The sequence below is a fragment of the Mchenga conophoros genome, linkage group LG1 (assembly GCF_057382185.1).
Source record: "Mchenga conophoros isolate Kocher_MC1m ecotype Shallow Benthic linkage group LG1, M_conophoros_male_GT1.1, whole genome shotgun sequence".
In the NCBI taxonomy this organism is placed as follows: Eukaryota; Metazoa; Chordata; class Actinopteri; order Cichliformes; family Cichlidae; genus Mchenga; species Mchenga conophoros.
The window spans coordinates 18,190,130-18,210,650 of record NC_140526.1 but is presented as its reverse complement, the minus strand read 5'-3'; the positions used below and the strand labels follow the sequence as shown (position 1 = coordinate 18,210,650).

Genomic DNA, 20,521 nt, shown 5'->3' with positions numbered 1-20,521 from the left:
TCCAGCGGCATTTTAATCACACACACACACAAACACACACACTTTCCCATCTGCTGTGCTTCATAGAAGCGGTGGCAAGCTTGTCACTGTCATTTGAAGTTGTCCCACCCTCCCATCCCCACAGAGGGGGACAAAAGAGAAGAAGAAAAGAGAGGGAGCCGAGGAGGGGGAGCAAGCAGTGGCATTCCTCCCCATGCTTCCTCTGTCACCCTCCAGTCGTCCTCTATTGAGCGCATTCCTTGCTACCACATCTTCAGCTCACCATCCTCTCCTTCCCCACCCCTCAGCGCCTCAGTCGTGTAACCTCTTTGCTCTCTTATTCCTTGCACTGCTCCTTACATACACATGCCGATCTGTCCACTGGACAAAAGATGGGGGAAAGTGCAGCTGTAATCATCTTCTTACAGCCGGCTTTGTTTAATGTTTGCATGTGTAGCTTACTGTGTTGTGGCATGACTGTTTGAGCAGTCAACCTGCTGTCTTCCCTAACACTCTTAATGTGGAATGTTAACCAGACACAACAAGCTCAGTCTTTCCAAGCAGATGCAAGTGGCCAAAGACTGTTAAGTACCCACCCTCTGTGCCCCAACCAGTACCCACACCCTACCTTCAGGGGTGTTCCATGCTCCCACTGTGGGTAATTGTGATTGTATTGAACTGGCCAAAAGCCAAGTGCACTCAACTGCCAAGTCTGCCAAGTCCAGCTGTGCTGTTGCGATCAAAACACACTCACAGCTCATCTCATGGCAATCAGCATGCGTAATTCCCTTGTCAAAATATACATATGTACACAACAACATGAAGGCATATGTTTCTGAATGGATTTGTTGAGTGTGAAAAGGACAGAAGGCTGCTCTGACACAGTGGAACAGAGCAGAGTAAAGGCTAACAAAGGCAGGAATCAAAGACGCTGTGAGACGGATAAATGCTCCAACAGTTGAGATAAAGAAGAGAATAGCACCACAGATTCCCACTCCATATACCCTTACTATTATATAGGCTATATAAGTCCTGCGTGTCACTCCCTCTATTATAAATCTGTGCAGTTAGTGTAGCAGGAGGTTTACCTTTGTCCTTCCTCACCACTAACGATGTATTGACTGTGTAGTTGCTCTGAGTGGGTTGTGAAGTATTCATCAAATCAAGGGTCCACAAGCATGAAGCACATCGTGGTCAGCCCAGTTCAAACCCTCTGTTTCCTTCCATATGAGGGTTCACTGCAATGGTTTTGAGCATTTGAAATGAAAAGTGGCTCCTTCTGAAATATTTCTGACATGATGTGACCGAGCAGAGAGTGCAGACTGCAGTGGACAGTAGGAACTGTCTCAGATCATCAGTCTATCGCTATAGCGTCACTACGGTTGCTGCATGGGGACATTTAATGATTTAAACCCTACAGCCTTGTGATCATGACTGCCTGTGTACCTCTTTACTCTATTCTGTGTGAACACGGAAAGCGTGTCTTGTGTCACGTTTCTGGCCCGAGAGAAGGAAATGGGCCGTGTCATGTCAGTGTGAGCTGCAGCGCAACACGCATGATGAAGAGGGCTTAAATAACTCATGAAAACCCCGTTCTCATACCACAGTAGACCACAGGGAGGATCATTCAATGTTACGTGTGTGTCTGTAGATGTGAGGTCCCCCCCACCCCTTGTCATGACTGTTTAGCCAAGTGCCTTTGTGGTGGTGCTACAGTGTCTGTGTGTTTAGTTAGAAGGAGAGCTTTAGATGGTTTCTGTAAACGACAACAGGGCACTCGTGGCTAAACAGAAATAGCCGTGGAAAAAAGAAAGCGAGGCCTGAGCAGGAAAGAGCAAAAGAGAGAGAGAGAGCTGAAGAAAGCGACAGTGGAAAAGAGGAGGATGAGATAAGAAACGTACAAAACGGTGATGTTTATTAGTGTAAACATTTCCATAAATAAAAGAGAGAAGAAAAAGGGGATTTTGCATTCAGTTAAAAGGCAGTTTGGCTAAACTGATGAGAGGAGACAGCCAGCACTTTCTACATAAACACACTGAGCTCCAAACCCCTCTGTTGTGATGGCCTCCCCCAGGACATATAGTCACAATTTTTTTGTGGCTGTGCCTGCTTCATCATGACATCTTCAACCTCATTTTCCAGCATTACTTTAGCAGTCCCATCCTCTTAACCCTCGGGTCAAGCACCACTTAAATGCACTATAAAGGAGATGTGAACTGATGCAAAGCATACAATTTCAATAACTGATTGAAAAGTGTATTTGATTAATCTATCTAGAAGTAAATTTTCAAGTTAATAACAAAAAGGGTCTTTGTAAAAAAAAAAAAAAAAGGTGGCTTTGTAGGTTTGCATTGCTGGTGATTTGGAGCAGCTGCTATAAAACAATGCACTCAAAGGATGGTGAAGAGATCAAACGCCTGGGACATTTGCAAAACAAACTGCAGACAAATCATCTTCACGTCCCATAATCTCACTCGGCAGATTGTATCGATAGATATTTGTGATGTGACACGATGGAAAAGAAGCCGTTAATGTATGACGCTTGGTGATACGTATTCTTGGTATACGGATGAGATGAAATGGGGCTGTAAAGTGTAAAAAAGGCAGAAGTATAAGAGTACATGGTGGGACAAGCACGAAGAGAGGAAGTCAAAAGTAATTTTTGTCACTTTTCGGTTAGAGTGTCAGAACTGCCAAAGATCTCATTTCATTCACTCCGGGGGTCTCACCACTTCCTGTGTTGCTACATAGCAGGGTCACACAGATACCTCACACAGGATAAAGTAAGCACAGATAAGTTGCTTACCAAGTAAAGAGTATATATTTCGAGGGTGTGGTTCATTCTAGCTGCAGAGTGTTTACTACTGAATGTTCTGAGTGACAGACTCTCGAGTAGTTCTGGCCACAGGAGACACACAGAGACAAGATCAACAAATGCAATATTAAACATATCAGTCAGTCAGATAATACTGCTAATGGCTGGAGAATGGCAAAAGGAAATTCGATTGAACTGCTTTATAGTGCAGTAAGCTCTGTAAAATCACAGTAGTGTTAATTGAAATGCTTTGAATCACAGATCCCTGGTGCGTAAAAGACAAATAAAAGGCTTCAGTGTTTTAAGCAAAACAGAAAAACAACAAAGAGAAGCAATAGTGATGGAAATAGGGAAGACGGAAGCATAAAACCAGTGGAACAAGTGGGTTTTGCAATACTCACTGGAAAGCTGACGGTCTGCTCTTTCTGCCTCCAAGGTCAGTGGCCGAGGAGGAGTGTAGTCACCTGTAGTTTGTGAGGGCCCCGAACCTGCGTCCACTTCCTTACTGGCTCCTGCTGCAGCCTCAATCACAGTACTACCCTGAAACATAGAAAGACTGTTAGGGTACCGAGGTATAAGAGGAGTTTATTAAGTCTAAATACATTTCCTGGAATAACCATCAACAACAACTCAGTTTAAAGATTCTCCTCCTGTGAAAGTCACAATATGAGAGATGCTGTGGAAATGTTTGCAAAACATACTTGTTCTTACTTTATCAGGGCTAAAGCAGAAATACTGGTATTGTAATAAACTTTAAACAACAACAAGAGATTGATGGTGCAAATATAGCAATTAACTGCAGATCTATTTTGACTGCAAACATTTTTAGCTGCTGTCACAGCACTCAGATTTCTGCTATAAAAAGACAACAACCGAAGGGGGATGCAGCTCTGGGTGAAGAAATGTCCCTTCCCTGAAGTGACAGAGCTACAAAACAGAGAGACAGACAGACAGAATCAAAGAGCGAGACAGAGGGAGACTTTTCCTGACAGACCAAGTCTGTTTGTACGTGCTCTACTCTGCCCCCTTCCACAGCTGAAAGAGGAAAGATGGATGAGACATCAGCAGAGAGACAAGCTGACCATGAAAAGCAGAGGGAGAAGCAGAGGGTGGCTGTCAGCGAGGTGAGAGAGAAGAGTGGGAAAGACTTTAAAAAAAAAAAAAGAAAAGAAAAAAAGACCATGATGGCTCCCTCCATTGATGAGTAGCAGAGAGACAGGCAGGGGAGGTGCAGCACATCTTAAGACAAAAAGGCACCCTGGGCTTATGAAATATACATAGCTCTCAGCTGGAGACAGAGACACGGAGCGACAGAGCAGAGGAGGGCCCTGAAGACTGACGAGACTCCACTACCCCTCCTAAACACACACTGCTAAAAATAAAATACACAGACACATTCCTAATGACTTCTCATGAGGAGCCGGGGGGAGTAGTTAGAGTCTCTTTTTCCTCCTTTATTTAAGTGTGTGTGCTCGCCTGACTGACTGCATGTATTCACAGACATTTGTTGATGTTTGTGAAACATCAAGGTGCGTCAATGCTTCCTCCTACAGTTACAAGTTGAGTGGGCAAACCCAAAACGGTAAATATGACACAACAAACTGACAAGTGCTTTGGCAGTTGGCCTGTATGTAAATTCGCATACTGGTCAGGGGATTTTTTGTTAGCTCAACCGCTTCTCTCAAATCTGCTCACGGGCCTTCTTTTCAGGCCCAGACAGCTGCCTGTGCCACACTAGCAGTTAAAAACCATTTCAAATACACCTCACTTAACAATACATTCACCCTTTGTTCAAGCCAATGATTCACCTCTCCTATGCACTTTTGGTTATGGATATGCCACTGAGGTATTAGGATTCTCATCCCATTGTATTTTTGTGCACCTGTCTAACCTGCAAGAATGTCACTGGGTATTTTGACTTCTTTGCTGCTTTATTATATCTTATCTTAGCCTCTTCATCAGGCATGTTGGGTATGCTTTAAGGCTCTACACACCTTAAAAGCAAAGTAAGGGGGAGGACAGTGCAGGCAAATAGTCATGTCTGAGCCCGTGGATTAACTCTACTCCAGACAACACACACAACAAACATGCTCACGTGTTTCCTAACCTTTTCTGCCACTCACTCTTTTTCATCAGCCACTTTGGTGTCTTTTTTTCTTGTTTAAAAGGCACAAGTAAATGGCTTATTTATGAACTCCCTAAAGTGGATGTAAAACTATAAAAAAAGAAAGGAGAAGGGCACAGAGAAGCAGCTAGCAGGGCATGAACTTTTATATCTAGTCAAGGACATTAGCCTACATAATTTAATTACTCAGATATTGTTTCTTTTCTCATCCGCTAAACTGGATGGCAGGAAGCAGCACTTAAAAATCCAACCCTCAAAGAAAAAGCCAAGATAACCGGACTCATTAATGCTAATTTAGATGTTGGCATCAAAGGCTTAAAATGGCTCAGTTAGACCCAAAATATTGGGAAGCTATATATTTTCACAATGTCTTGGTGACACAACATAACCCTGTGACAGCAGCAGAAGTGCTTTCATACACAGCTATAAGCTAAGCAAAGTGTTACCTTCTCAATGACTAGCAAATAATGTAGCGATTCATGATTTGTTCTTAATCCGTTTAATGTGTTGGCATGCTGATATTTGTTAATACATATTAACTGCAAAGTGCAGCTAGGGCTAAGGAATTCTCTGTGACGCATGTCTTTGTTTGTTCCCAAGGTGTCACACAAATTGAAATGATGGGAAATTTAAGAGGAAGACAATTGATTGCACATCCAACCCAACCCAAGCAAAAGCTTAATTTATTTCTACAAAAACTACAAGTAACTACCTCTTAGTGCCTCGCCAACTCCATCAATCACTAAAACAGTAAATCTGAATCACACATTTATGCTGCATTGCCAAAAATAAGAAAGAAAAATGTGCCCGCATAAATAAAACTGATCTAAAGCTATATAACCACTCTTTCATTTGAAGAGCTTTGCCTGAGTGTGCATGCACACTTATGTTGACATATGCTTTCTGAATAGACCAGAAATAGACCAAGGCCATTTAAGATGCAAAGCAGGAGTCAGGAGGTGAAATGAGAAAGATCTACAGAGGTAGTACTAATTGAGGTTAATTCCAGAGTTCAGCATTATCTCTCTAATCGGTAAGGAGGGTGTTAGTAATGGATGATGTCACAGGACATGGAGAGAGCCTGCCAGCACAAATCACTTGCAGTGTGAAGTATAGTACGCCCTCCAAGGATCACAAGACATTAGTAGCTGAGAGCAGATCTTGATAGGCAGCTAAAGATAAACAGTCCAGAGGGTACGCAGGCTTACATGTAGAAAAGTGTGCATGCTTGTGTGCCTCTATTACTGTCTTAGAGAAAAAGGCTTTTCAGTCAAGAGAGCCACAACCTCTGCAGTTATCTGCCTGTCTTAACCTACATATCACCTGTCAGCTTCTAAACAGTGTTCACAACCTCTTGCACGCATCCACTCACCTTGTTCTAGAGTCTGTATCACTTCTTCTAAGTGAGACGCAGGGAGTGATGAGGCAACACATGTGCACATCACTCAAAAAGACATTTAGCCTTTGATAATTACTCTCTGTCTCTCTCATCCACACTCACTGTGGGCTAACTCAGGCCTCTTCGGCGAGAAGCACTTTAGTCACGTCCGCACCATCAATACTTAAACCCTGCACAACATCTGCAGTTCAGCACCTTCCAGATTCATTAAGGAGGAGGACTGGGGGGGGGGAGACCAAAAGGATACGTCAATAAGCAAAGCTGGTGTGCGCACATTTGTGTGTGTGTGTCACCAGGGTGCAGGGCCATCCTTAAGCACTGCTGACAGTCTAGACAGGAAATACACTTGAGGATGTCAATAAGTTAGTCAGCGGGAATGACGAGAGATCAATACTAACACAGGATGATGTCAGTGGCTGCAGATGAGATCACCTGAAGCATCAGGTATGAGGATCGACATTAGATGTGGCTTGATATAAAATTAATGGTATTATCACATAGTGTGGGTAAGAGAGAAAGTGGGTGAACATCATTTTTTCTTTTAATTACTCATGACATGCTAATCTACAAATACATGAAGATATAACTGATACTGAATCCAGACTTTTGAAAGACTTTCAAGTAACTGAAGAAGCTTCTCGGATGAAACTCAAAGAAGTCCTGTCGCTTTTCTTTCCAAGCTCTTTAGACTAAAAACACAATTCCACTTATTGTCTTTATTACCCTGGCATCACCGGTTAAATCACAATTGTGTTGAATCGTTAAACTTTCTAGAGCAAAGGAAATATTTCATATGAAAATGCCACGGATTAAAACTTCAACATTTTTGGGAATCAACACCTTTAAGTTGCATAAAGCGATTCTCCCTTGAGATCTGTGAAAACGATGAGATGATGCTGATTTCACCCACGGGACATGACTGCTTTATATCACATTGCCTTTCTTGCCGTGGCTTTTGGCGTGAGTGTCTGCGTGTGTGCGCACGCCGCTCGATGTGTGTTTGCGTGTGTTCTCAGCTCTACTGACATTTCCTCAAACGTGGTTGACATTTCCAGGGGATTTGAAGACTTGATCCCTTCTGTGTTTGAAGAGCTGTGTGCTGCCCTCCTCACAGCACCGAAGGAAACGCTGCAGCAGAGCCAGCAGCATGCCCTGCCTTCAGGGCTTTAGTCTACAGCATTTGGAGCGGCCCGTCCTCATTCACCCGTAGTGTGATCAGGAGAAGACCTGCACTATACATTGCCTGCCTTTTAGAGACGACTGGTTCACTGCTTGGTCTTTTCCTTAGTCTTGCTGTTTTCCCCTGAGGTGTGGAGTGTTTCTGCTTTTCTCAACTGAGGCAGAAAAGCTATAAGCAAAAGATATGAGAGAAGAAAGTAGATAGAGATAGTGTGGGAGGGAGTGAGAGGGAGAGAAAACAAGAATGTGTGATGGAGAGAGGGAGAGATCCGTTTCTCCTGCTACAGGCTGGTTAGTGGAGCGAACTGACACAGACTGACATCTCTCTTCCACGGAGACTGAGTTAAAAAGAGCTTGGCTACTCTTTGTCCATTACTCTCTCTCACTCTCTCTCTTTCTCCAGCTTTCCCACTTCTTACTCTTTCAGATGTCCAACCCTCTCTCTCTTTCTCCTTCTCTCTCTGACCACCCCGAGGCTCCCGTGTCTTGCTTTTTCTGCCTGGATGGACTGTGCAGCAGTCCTGTCCTAGCCTGGGGCTCAAATTACACCCTACCGCCCTGTGTTAGCCTCACATGCGCGCGTGCACGTGCACACACACACACGTATGTACACAAGCAAAATGCACAGAAGCCCATACGGTAGCCGCGAGGAGGCCCAGGGCCCAAACACAGGTCAGGGCTGGGTCAGTTAAAGGCAGATGGACAGCAAACCCAAATGAATTAAGCCTCACACCAAGTAAAATAAATTCATATTTGATAGTGTGTGTAAGTGTATTTAAACACTAATAAAAACATTGATCTTGTGGCATAATAAAAAAATATGCCTGATATTCAAATAACCGTGAAATGAGAAGACTCTATGTCAAGACCACGTCTTGCATGGTCAGTTCAAAGTCATCCTGTCATTACCACAAACCTGAAAACTGATGTTAGGTATGATCTTGGTCTCCTGTCCTCAGCAAACACCTTAAGCACCAGACTAAATCAGCATTATGTCTTTAACCAAACTACATCTTTATGGTGCACAAATAAAGTAAAAGTAACTCCCCAGGACCATAAGATCCTGTAGGTCAGATGATTTGTGTGTGTGCTGATCTGACCTCACTATCTCCCTGCCCTTCAAATGTCAGTGATGTCATGGTTGTAAAAGATGTGTTTCCTGATGGAGAGCGGAAGGGAAGCATTCAGTTGCTTCCTGGGTCTATTTGTCCCTAGGAGCAGGATGCAGGGGTACAAGTGACTCAATAACAATGTGTCACTTTATTGACCCCCATGTAGGATACACAGTATCACCCCCTTCAAGGCAAGTCATACTACACTGCTGAGCAGGAGCAGGGAAGCATTCAGATTTAGTGCTTATAGTACTGCATATATGGTACAGACAAAAGCATGTATAGTTTATTTTACTCCCTCCTGTTGCCCTTCATAGTTTATCTCCAAAATTCAAAGTCAAAGTTACAGTATTGCACTTCTATTTCAGTTATTTGAACTGAGGCTTAGAAAGGTTAAACCTGCAGTTAGGTCTCAAGCTGTGGGTTGAAAACAAACTAGATGGGTGTCAATAAATCAAGAGAAATGCTGCTTTACGGCAATGCAGTGTGTCCTTGAGTTAATGTATCAAATGCTACATGAATGCAATCCATTTTTCTTCAGCCTCAGTCACAATGCTCTAACAACAAAATATCATTCATATGCCAACACGCAAGCATGCACACACCCAGCTGGGCATAATGCAGGACTGCATCCTTCTCTCAAATCTGTTGGGATCTCTAGAAGGAAGAGGGTAAGTGCTATTGATTGGCTTCTTCCTACTTCAGTTGGCTGTCGGACTGAAAACAAGCTTGACCATTTGACAGTATACTTATTTTTTTTAAAGTGTAGCTTAACTACATACACACTTAACGCACATGGAACTCATATTTCCATTCATCTAGTACAGAATCAGAATCAGGTCCCTTGTGTTTACATGAAAACAAAGTACTTAAAATTATGTTAAAATCTATTTTTAAGTGAAAGTGTGACAGAAAAAAAGCAGTTTGTAATCATTATATGAATAAATTTAATTAAGAAACCAGGCAATGGGCTCATGATCATTATCTACATACGTTTTGGATCAGGCTGTTCTTTAAAATCACATCATGAAACGCATCTATACTGCAGTTGCCTGTTCTGCTTGTATACAGGTACCAAGAGAAGCCAACATGAAGACAGACACTTGGGTCAATATAAAACACTCCTCTGGGCAGCACTGTGACATTATGAATAGAAACCTTTGGTGTTCGATGGTATTTTGATATGAAGCAAAACAAAGCTGCAAGGATACAAATCAGACAGAGATAAAGTCTATAAAAAGACACTGATGGTGACAGATAGGCTGCTCACTGTGGCTTAAAAAATCAAAGGGAGGGTTGGAAGCAGTGGTAAAGGGGTATGCACATCTGTGGGTGGACTAATGACACTACTTTAAAAAACAAAACAAAAACAGCCTACGTAAAGAAATGATCTACAAGTTATCATTGCACACCTCATTGAGAGAGCAAGAAATTAACTGGTCTCTAAAACTAGCTTCCTAAAATAAACGAACTCTTTAGTTACATGTGCACAAATGCCTCAAATAAGATGTAAATAAAGCAAAAACCTTGTGAAAGCGAACAATCATCTCCACAACTGACTCAGCTGGTCAAATGATATACTGTGCAACACTGGAAAATTTAAGTATAACAGTTATATTAAATTACATTTAACGTGCAATTATGACTCAGAGAAACAGTCAGCACATTCAGTAGTGTTGTAAAATCAGTTTCACTCTGTTTTCAGTCAAGTGAAGTATGCACAAGTTGTAAAAAAAAAAAAAAGAAAAGAAAAGAAGGAAAAAGAAAAGAACAAAACACAGTGATTCGATTTATCTACCCGTGATTTATCCCATCATATCTAAGGTTCAATATTAACCATGTTAGCATTTAAATGTCTTTTTTTATGTGCAGTCTTTATTGCACCATTTACTGGGAAATGTGAATGGCTGGTGTCAGCCAAAAAAAAAAACACCCACTGCTGTGCTCATATATCTGTTGTCAGGCGCCAAGAAAATATATACAGTAGGTAATATATACAGCAGAGCACAGCAAAACAACTCTATTCTCCAGAGAGAGAAGAAAGTAGGGAGACAGCGAGAACAAGATAGAGAGAGATATACTGATAGAAGGAGAGAGAGAGAGAGAGAGAAACACAAAGGGCTGTTTTCTGCTGGGTGGGTAAAGTGTGTCCAGGGGGCAGCTGAGTGAGCACACACACAACACAAAGTCTGTCATTAGTTCCAGCTTTCTGCAGACACAACAAACCGTGTGTGTGTGTGTGCGCATATGACAGAGAGAAAGAGAGAAGGAAAGAGAGAGTGACAATGCATCCATGTGCGCCGCTGGGTATGTGTAAAGGTTTTGTGCATGTGTGTGGAGTTTTAGACATTGACAAAAGCCTGTGTTGTTGAGCTTGTCCTCTCTGATGTACTGCTCCTTCAGGATCACAGGCCTGTGCAGTCAATACTCGCTCTGCGTGGCTGTGCGGATGTGTGCGCGTTAGATTAGTCACAATCCTCCTTTCTCCTCTTTTCATCTTCTCCTCCCCTCTTCTCTCTCCATCCTCCTCTCAGTGTCTTCCTCTGACACTGCCACACACACTGCCTCCTATCTACCAGCTGCCACTATGCAGCCATTCGTCAGAGCTACGATTAGCGAGCGGAGGAATGTCATGTAGCTGCAGCCGACTTCTCACCCCGACCCTGACCTTTCACCTCTGGGTGACCCCTGACGACCCGGAGCAGGAGCAGCTGCTTTTACTCTGTGATGACATGCTCCATTAGGCCTGACACCTGCTGCTACACGTATCAAATCACTGTGACACACACACACAGTCTTGCACACACACACACACATAGAAACACACACACACAGAAATACATACAATTTGTACACACAAAGATGCAAAAAAATGGGTGGTAGGAGCAAGATTCACAACAGTTACTTATGCACAGGCATACACAAACACAATGGCCTTTGCACATGCTAATGTAGAAAGGCGGCCCTCTTATGGGATTACACAGTCATTACAGAGAGGGGGTCATGAGGGGCACCTGTAGCTGAGCGGCTCCACAGTCTATTAGGATCCAGTGTGTGTGAAAAACAGAGAGAGAATAAAAGAGACCAAATATGTAGTATATAAATTGAGGTATAAGCAGGACTAGAGTAGTGTTATACAGCCAACACTAGCACCATTCAGTGGGCACTGTGCATATGTTCAGTGTGCAATAAGACCTTCTTTGTATGAGTGAGTGTTTCTGTGTGTGTGTGTGTGTGTGTGTGTGTGTGTGTGTGTGTGTGTGTGTGTGTGTACGCGCCCATGTCTGTGTGTGGGCCCCAGGCCGACTCTGACAGCTCAGTGGTAGCCATCTGCTGGCAGTCACACCAGGAGAAAGCAACTGCAGCCAAACAATGGAGAGCAATGACAGGCCAGGATTTGTGGGTAGTTTTCTATATGTGTGTGTGCATGCATGCGTGTGTCGTGGGGGGTTCTGTGTGTATTTTAGTGTGGTGTGCGCGCTTTCCCTTCAGAGATCCAAATGAGCCCCTCTCTATGAGCATGTGCAGAGGGGCGTGGCTGTTGTTGATAGGCTGTCTCTGTTACCAGGCGATAGATTAACGAGCCCAAATGGCCATCTGAGGAGGATAGATAGCATGGGCGAGTGTGGGCTCACTTCATCTGCCTAGTCTATGTTTATATGTCCGGCCAACCCTTTTCTCTTTAATCTCCTTTATCACTCCATATCCTTCTCTGTGTAAGATTGAAGTTCATACATAAAAAACCCACAAAAAATAAAATGTTAGGTGGATGTGCACGTACTGCACTTTGGTGCACACATGCACAATTTACTCGCACATAACATCAAAGACTTTCTTTGTATATCCATCCAAAAAAAAAAAAACTGTTTGTCTCTCTCGCTCCATCTGCAGGTAGAGTGTCATCATGAATGTAGACAGATGGTTTGGTGTTGGAAGGAAGCTGGCTCCCTGGATTTGACACAGCAGTCTGAGAGCAAGCAGCATCCAGCTGGGTAGAGGCCTACACTGCCTTCTATAAAGAGCTTGCCAGGTGGCCAAGAAACAGGCTGCTGGGCTCCTGCAGCCACTACACGCATTACCCTGTAGTCACTATTCTGCTATTATATCACCAAACATGACACAGAGCTGTTTTTGACACAGACCAACAAATAAGTCAAGACCACAAGTCAGAAGCAGATAAACTGAAAAGCAAAACGCCAACATGGAGGGGAGAAATGGCTGATTATGAAAAGAATCCTTCTCCCTGCACTCCATTTGACCAAGTGCACTGTCTGTGTTGTGTGTGTTGCTTTGGCCATCCATGCCGTTGGATGGCAGCACTTCAAAGGCAGCCATCAGCAAGTTCCTTCTCTTCCACCTCCCGCTGTTGCTAGTTTGTGTGTATGTTTGTCAATGTGTGCATGTGGAGCAGTACCTCCTGTAGCTGGGGGCTACTGGTGATCACCACTACCGCAGTGAGGCTGGCATTGCATGCCCGCTGGCACACTAACAGGGCACACCTATTTACACAAACCCAGACTGAATGGCAGGCATTGTCTGGGTGAGAATGCAACACTTAAGCTTCTGATTAAGGCAGAACAAAACCCTGAGGGGCAAGAGTGGTGAATGCAGGGAGGGAGAGAGCCAGAGAGGGAGAGGGAACGAGATGAAGGGAGGCAGGAAAGCGAGGCTCTATAAAGGGGGATCTCATCTACTGTAGCTGTGGGAAGGTGAAATAGGAGGGGGAATTTGAGAGAGGAAATGAAAAGAAGAAGGCGAAAAAGGCGAGAGGGCAAGAATTGGCAGCCATGTAAGGGACTCAGAAAGGCAGGCATGGGAAGTGAGAAGAAGAGGAGGTAGGTGAGGATGAAAAGCAGTGGTAGGAAGGGAACCAAGAGGGAGGCAGGGAGGAAAAGGGGTGGTGGGGGGATGAGCAGGGAGGCAGGCTTAGGAAGAGATAAAAAGACAACACAGAAGGAGCCAAGCAGTGAGGCAAAGAGGGAGAAGACAGAAGGAGCTGCTGTCGAGGTATCCTCACTGATAAGGATGAAGTGATGTTGCCCTATAATAGCAATGAAAATAGACAGATAGCGCCCTCCAATGGTGCTCGTGCTCTAGTAATGCACTCTAAATCCTGCCCCCTCTTGTTCAGGGACTGTACTGCAAATAAACAAGAGTAGCCAATTCCAAATCAATTAAAGTGGTAACACAGTCATTTAAGCTGCTTTCTAGCTGGTTCTCAAACTTGAATTTGACACCAAGGATGGATGATTTAACAAAAAAGATGTAATATTCACAGAAAGCATGTAAAGCTTCTTCATTCAAAACAGTTCAGACACACATGAAATTCTCTGTTTATGCATGTGTGTGTGTGTGTGTGTGTGTGTGTGTGTGTGTGTGTGTGTGTGTGTGTGTGTACAATTAGCAGCACCTTGGCAACGTATGGGCAAAAACAGAATGCGTACGACAAGGGGTGAGCTACTCCCTGAATGTGTGTGTATCCTAGCAACAAGACAGACGTAGTAGCAGAGCAGTGAGCATCTGGCAGCATGGGACACAGAGGCCATTTAACATGATGTGCGCGTGCGTGTATGTGTGTGCGTGTGTGTGCGTTTTACATTTAACAGCTGTTAAGAGATTTAGGTATGGCTGTTTGTGGACATGCTTAAACACTCACCACCACTGTGTCAGTTCGTCAACTGAAATATTCTAAGAAAATAAACTCACATGATGGCAGTTCTTGTCCATTAAAGTAAGCATTAAACATGCAATTGTGTATCTATTTATGTACTGTAATTAGACAACTTTAGAACCCATTGATTAGTTAGCCTATGAGCATAACAGGCAATATTTTGGGGCTTCCTGTGTCGCCATCAATTAATTGCTGTACTGTCTACCAGTCACTGTTTTAGGAATGTAGTTTAAAAAAAAAGAAAGATATTATATTTTGTCAAATGAACTCCCTCCCCTCTACATCTAGCTTACTTGTATGGAATCAACACCTGGTCAAACCACAAAAGCTTGATGGATAAATTATCTCATCCCTTGTCTAAACATTTTCCATATGTAGAATATATGCAGTGATTATTCTACAGACAACAGGAAATGGAAAACCCAGACTCTCTGCAGAAGTGAAATGGCCATGAAAATGTAATCTATTCTCTATGATGATTGATTAAATCCAATTTTGTAAGTATTTACCAAACAGAATGAAAGATATTTCACAAACTACGGTCTGTCTGTGGCAGCTGTTGTCCATGTGGATGTTTACAAAAAAAAAAAAAAAGGAAAAATGCATGTCCATGAACATGCATCACTAGATTAAATTTCATGACCTTTGCAAAATTCCACAAGACTGTGTTGAAAAAGCAAATAAGCTATAAATAAACCAAAATAAACTGCCGTCTCCGCTCAAGGCTAACATTCCCATGGCCAAAATGTGGAAAAAATATTTTCAAAAATTGAAACTTACATTCTTCTTTAGAATATACAATATGAAGGATCCTTGTTTACCCCCAAACTGCCTTTCCTACTGCCTGAAACATCAAAATCTGTTTACTGGTCTCAGAAGTAATACTTTGAAACACGTGATCTATCCAGACTTCTATAGGTCATCTATGCCTGAAGGTGCTGTGTCAAGGATACATGAGTCTCTACTAGCATGAGACAGAAATCTTAGAGCAAAACAAATCTGTCAGTAAAGACAGACGTACTTTCAGTTGTGAGTCTGGTGCTGTTAAAACAATGCACTACTAAAATCAGTAGAGTACTCTTTGGGTGTTTTTGTAGTGTTATTTATACTTTTCAACATAGTTTCCAATTAGAACATTCAGTATCTGAGCAAAACATGCTCATGGTTTGTTCATCTGTCTTTTTATATATCACATATAAAAAGAGCAGCTTCAAAGGTTTTATTTTATCTCACAGTCTTTTCACAGGGACATTTGTCCCTGTGCAGCCGATTACACAAGCATACACGCACTATCTGTAGTGCCAGCAGTCCTCAGGACCAGATGTGCACCAGCAACTGTGGAAGCTCTCCATGGTAAGGTGGTTTCCAAACCTCAGGCCAGTTGGAGGGCTCTGGCCTGGGCAGAACTCTGTCTCCTCGGGCCTTACTGACTGCCAGCTTCTGCTCCACCGAGGAACGTCACCTAACAGCTAATCACCAAGTCTAAACCGCTTCTGCAATGCAGAGCCAAACCACAATAAGGAGATAACACATTTCACTAACACTACTGCAATCATGTGGCCTCATACCATATGTCCCCATGTTCTCTGTCTTTCAATACTCAGCAGTGGGGTGAAAGAGTCAGCAGAGATTATTTACACACACCATTACATCGCCTCAAATTTGAACATTAATCTGAATGATGACACACATTTCCTTGCTACACAAACAGGCGTAAGGGATCCCGATCAGAAGAGAGTTTTATATAATATACGTCATATATACAAGTCATAATTAACATTTAAGATATCTAAACAGACTGTTGTATGTTTGTAATAAAGCAATGATGGCAGGGGCAGATGGTGACGAAAGAAAATCATCAAAAAAAATTGTAGTGTTTTCTTTCTATTTGACTCTGTGCGGTACACTGCTGCTAACCCAATTACAATATTCTAACCCCCCCCCCTTTCTCTGTTTTTCTCTGCAGGCGGTCTCGGGAAGTGTGATGTCTTTTAAAATGGCGCCTGCTTCATGTGTTTTATGTTTCCTCATAAAAAAAAAAAAGCTTCCTTTAAACCCTTTGCTCACCAGTGTTCTCACTATGATAGGATGTCAAGTAAGCAATAGTGGGAATCACGACACAGAGCTAGGAAGAAAGAAAGACTGATTTCAGGAGGTTTGCCTTGCCCCATTTTTATATGTCTTTGATTTTCTTTAAATAATTCCAGTAATGATTTCCATATCCTGAAGGATTTAATTTAAACTGTGAGGTTGAAAAAGTTTGATGAAAAGCATAAAAAAATATAGCCTGGCAATTCTTTTGTGCATTTTTTTCCTTTCCTATTATGTTATTTATCATACGACCCATTGGACGGAGTACAACTCTTAGATACAGAACCACTGCTTTAGAATTAAGATGCCCTATTATAACAGCACACAATCCTGGTCATTACTGACAGTGCCCTGTGTTCTTGGGTGTTGTTTTTTGTCATGCCTATCCCAATTTTTGTAAGCTGGCCAAGGCATGAGTCTGCCAGGTCAGTCTCTATAGGTATCTTTATAATGAATCGATGCTGGAGCAAAGGATTCCCACAATACCCTCCTAGCTGAGGAAGATTGCTGCAAGAATTGGAAAAGATGAGACATCCTGCAGAAAAGTTTAGGGGGGAAAAAACTGCTTCTGTGTCTACATTTAAATTATGTAATTCCTTTATATTACATCCTTCTGTTGGTATTCCAGGGCTGAAGCAGTGCATTTTCTTCAGCGGGGACATTTATGAGAACCTTGAAGCAAGTTAAGAGCACCAAGTCAAGGTTATAGAGTTGTGTTTACTTCACTATTTGAGCAATGACCAATATGACTAGGGATGGGTAACGTTTAGGTTTTATCCGATACCAGTACCAAACCGGTACTTTTGAAACTGTGCCGGTGCTTAAACGGTGCTCGAACCGGTGCTTAAAGAATGGAGAACACAAAATTGGTCCAAAAACCTCTCATGTTCAGCTGTTTTTTTGTAAAAAGATAACAATGTTAGCCTTTTCTGCAGCTATAGGGGATTTATGGTATCACTTTGGCTGGAAGCAGTGCTTAATTAATGGAAAAAACACAAACTTTGTCCAAAAACCTCTCATGTTTAGCTGTTTCCCTCTTTTTCTTTGGTCATTTTAGCCTTTTTGCCCAGGGTGAAGGGAGTATCTGCCATCAAACAAGAAGACAGCTGCATGTAACTACGAGGTGTTTGCTAGTTCACCTTACGTGCATTAATTTAATAACGTGGTTAGCTTACACACGAATGTCAGAACCCAACCCTAAATATGACAAGCAGTCTCACCTTACTTTGGGAGTTTTGAGAAAATACTTGCCCCTGTGATAAGTTTTGAGAGTTTAAAATCCTATCCTAAATCGCAATGAGATTCAATGAGCTCTTAGTCAAGGTGAACATTATGGATTGTATTACGAGTAACATAATTCTGAATGTCTGATACCTGTGGCAAAATGGCACACCAGCAAAGAGGTTTTCAGACTCAATGATACACTGAGGTGCTTAATGGTTATGCTTAGGGTTCAATCACACAGCACTGGAAGCTGGTGAGCAACCGTCTGGCAACCACTGGGTATATGGAAAACAAACAAACAAATAAATAAATAAAATAAAAAGCACATGTTCCCCAACTGGTTGAGAGGCATTGCTGGATGTTCCTGGAGGTCACTGTGAAATCAGCTGCTAAAGCCCCATTACCACATGTTGTGTTTGCCAGCAGTTTGCTGACTTAACTGCAACTACTCCTAAACTACTCACAAAGCAGTAGTGAATCTGCAAAAAGTGCAACACCAACTGGAAATGGAGACCATTTGCCTTCAAAGTAAAGGTTATGCCTTACCGCTGCAGCCTACACATTTCAAAAACAAAAGGTTATCCCTTTCCAGTTTGCATGGCACTATTTAAAGATTCACTACAGCTTGGTGAACAAATGGCAAAGGTCTACAGATAAGACAGCGTCTTCCATGCAACTGCAGCAATCTGCTAGTAACCAAAGCAATACTTTTGTCCAGCACCCTTGTTGTGACCAATTTCACCTTCCAACAGGCAGGAACCTCTAGCATCCAGTTTCCAACTGTTCAGGGAATACACATTTTTCCCCAGTGACCAGAGTTTGCCAGGGGGTCACTGACCAGTCTCTAGGCCTGTGTGACTGAGACTTTAGAAAGGATATTGCAAACACATTAAGCTGGACCAAAGAACCTCAAACCTGATATCAAATAATTTCTGATCTACTAAGGATATCCTTAACGCCCAATGATGTTTTTCTTTTTTTATCTTATAATAAGTGTTATAGAGAAGCGTTGTTTTTAGTTTTTAGATTTTTTTCATGAAAGTGACAGTGTGGCAGCAGGGAAGTGAGCACAAAAATATCCTCAGCACATCTTCAGTGACACACACTCACACAGACACACTCAAAGCTGGCTCATATGCATGCCTCAAGAGTCAGACCACAACCGAACCATATAACATCCCAACCACACACACGCACAGACACTGACACAGACTTCAAGACTCATTGCTGCACAGCTTCCATCTCAGTCCTTGATGCTTCCCCCACCCCATCCTTCTCCTCAGTCAATTTTTTATCAATACTCCTGTTTTGCCCACTTGGTCCATTAGAGTGTTTTAAGGCCACATTAATAGCCTCACAGCACGGCCTATGCCACCATCATATTGCGAGATAGCACCTCCCAGTCAGCTCTCTCCATTTCTTTTTCTCCATCCTCTCTTCGTCCGCGGGCTAAAACAATCGATCACTTCAAACTCCTTGTAGTCCTTTCTGAATCAATGTCTCGTTAAGAACTGGAAGGGGCTGTAATAGTGTGCTCTTGTAAGTGTGTGAACATGTGTGATCAGTGTGGCAGAAAATGAAAAAGAAAGTCTGCCAGAAGGAAACAAAGAGAAAGAGAGTTTGGTACCATAAAAATGAATCTCACAGTGCTGTTCATCCTGGGACACCAACTATTAAAATAAGCTGTGATCTACTTCCTGGGGGACAGGAAATCATGGAGGTTGGGCACCCTGGAAACTAATGTGGATGGGTCAGCAATAGAGAGAGAGCGAGAGGTATAGGAAGGAGACAGCATGTGTGCATGTGTGTGTGTGGAAGACTGTGTGAGAGAAATGAGCCAAACCTCACCGCTAACTTGGCCAGGGCTTCTGGAGCCAGAGAGAAAGCCTTGCTAACCACAAACTCTCTGTCTCCCTGTCTCTCTCACATACACACCCTTGTTGAAAGTGTCTAACTGTTTGAATACGTCATTTCAAAACATGGGTTACTGGCCAGGACAGCAAGGGAAGTAGCTTGTGAAAGAAAGAAGGCTATATATGAAGAAAAACTGCAGTGGCTGAGACAAAGTGAGCGGAGAACAATGCCTTAATTCATTTTGATCCTGAGAAAAAACAAACATGAAACATATTCTCCCGCTACAGTTGTGTGATCCTCTCACATCTCCTGCCCTCACCACTCCACTGTATTTAAATTCCTGTTGCTGCAGCTCATTATATTTCCCAAATGCACTAGAGTAGGTGGTTGCATTGCTGCACTTAGAGTCAATAGCGGGACTGCAGAGCCATGAAAATGAATAAGGATAGAGGCTCTTCACACAATGTCACTGTGTAAAAAGGCCTGGGAGTGCTAATCTACAGCATGGCTGCTCTTGGCCCATTTATATTTCACACTGACACTACATTAGCTGCCCCTGGATGAGCACAGAGTCTGCAAACTCGGCTCTGCCTTACCCACAGACAGTGCCGAGAAGTAACTAATTACATATGAAATTTAATTTCACACTAAGTATATCCATAATCAGTTACAGATGCAGGAAAAAATGTAATCAAATTACTGTTATTCTTCAAAATGTTGGGTGATTTTAAAAAGGGTAAATATGAAAGTATTCCCTTCAATAAACAAATATACATCTTTCTGCAGTGCAGGAATGCTGTTGGGTCAGCAAAGCAGTTGGTACATATACGAGTCCAACACTATTAAAAACAGGACGGCCTACAGGGACCTGTCTCTAGACAGGCTTCATTCAATAAGCAGTATGTGATCAAATTTTGAGTATTGATTTTGTGACCAGCCGTCCATGCCAAGGTGGATTGCCATGTCATAAGGTAAGAATCTGTTCTGTGCTGGATATTCAATAAATATCTGCTATATTTAGTTTGGTTAAGAGTGGTGAAAACGCTGTCAGCATTAAAATGTTTCACGTCAA

The 20,521-nt window shown here is 42.6% G+C and overlaps 1 protein-coding gene across 1 annotated transcript in view; it reads right to left on the bottom strand.

Annotated features, from left to right (window-relative positions):
- Positions 1–20,521, bottom strand: part of gse1b (Gse1 coiled-coil protein b) — a 166,479-nt gene that overhangs the window by 113,067 nt on the left and 32,891 nt on the right. The window contains exon 2 of the mRNA XM_085268407.1: positions 3,196–3,334. Coding sequence (XP_085124533.1) covers positions 3,196–3,334 — 139 coding nt within the window. The remainder of the gene's footprint in view (positions 1–3,195; positions 3,335–20,521) is intronic.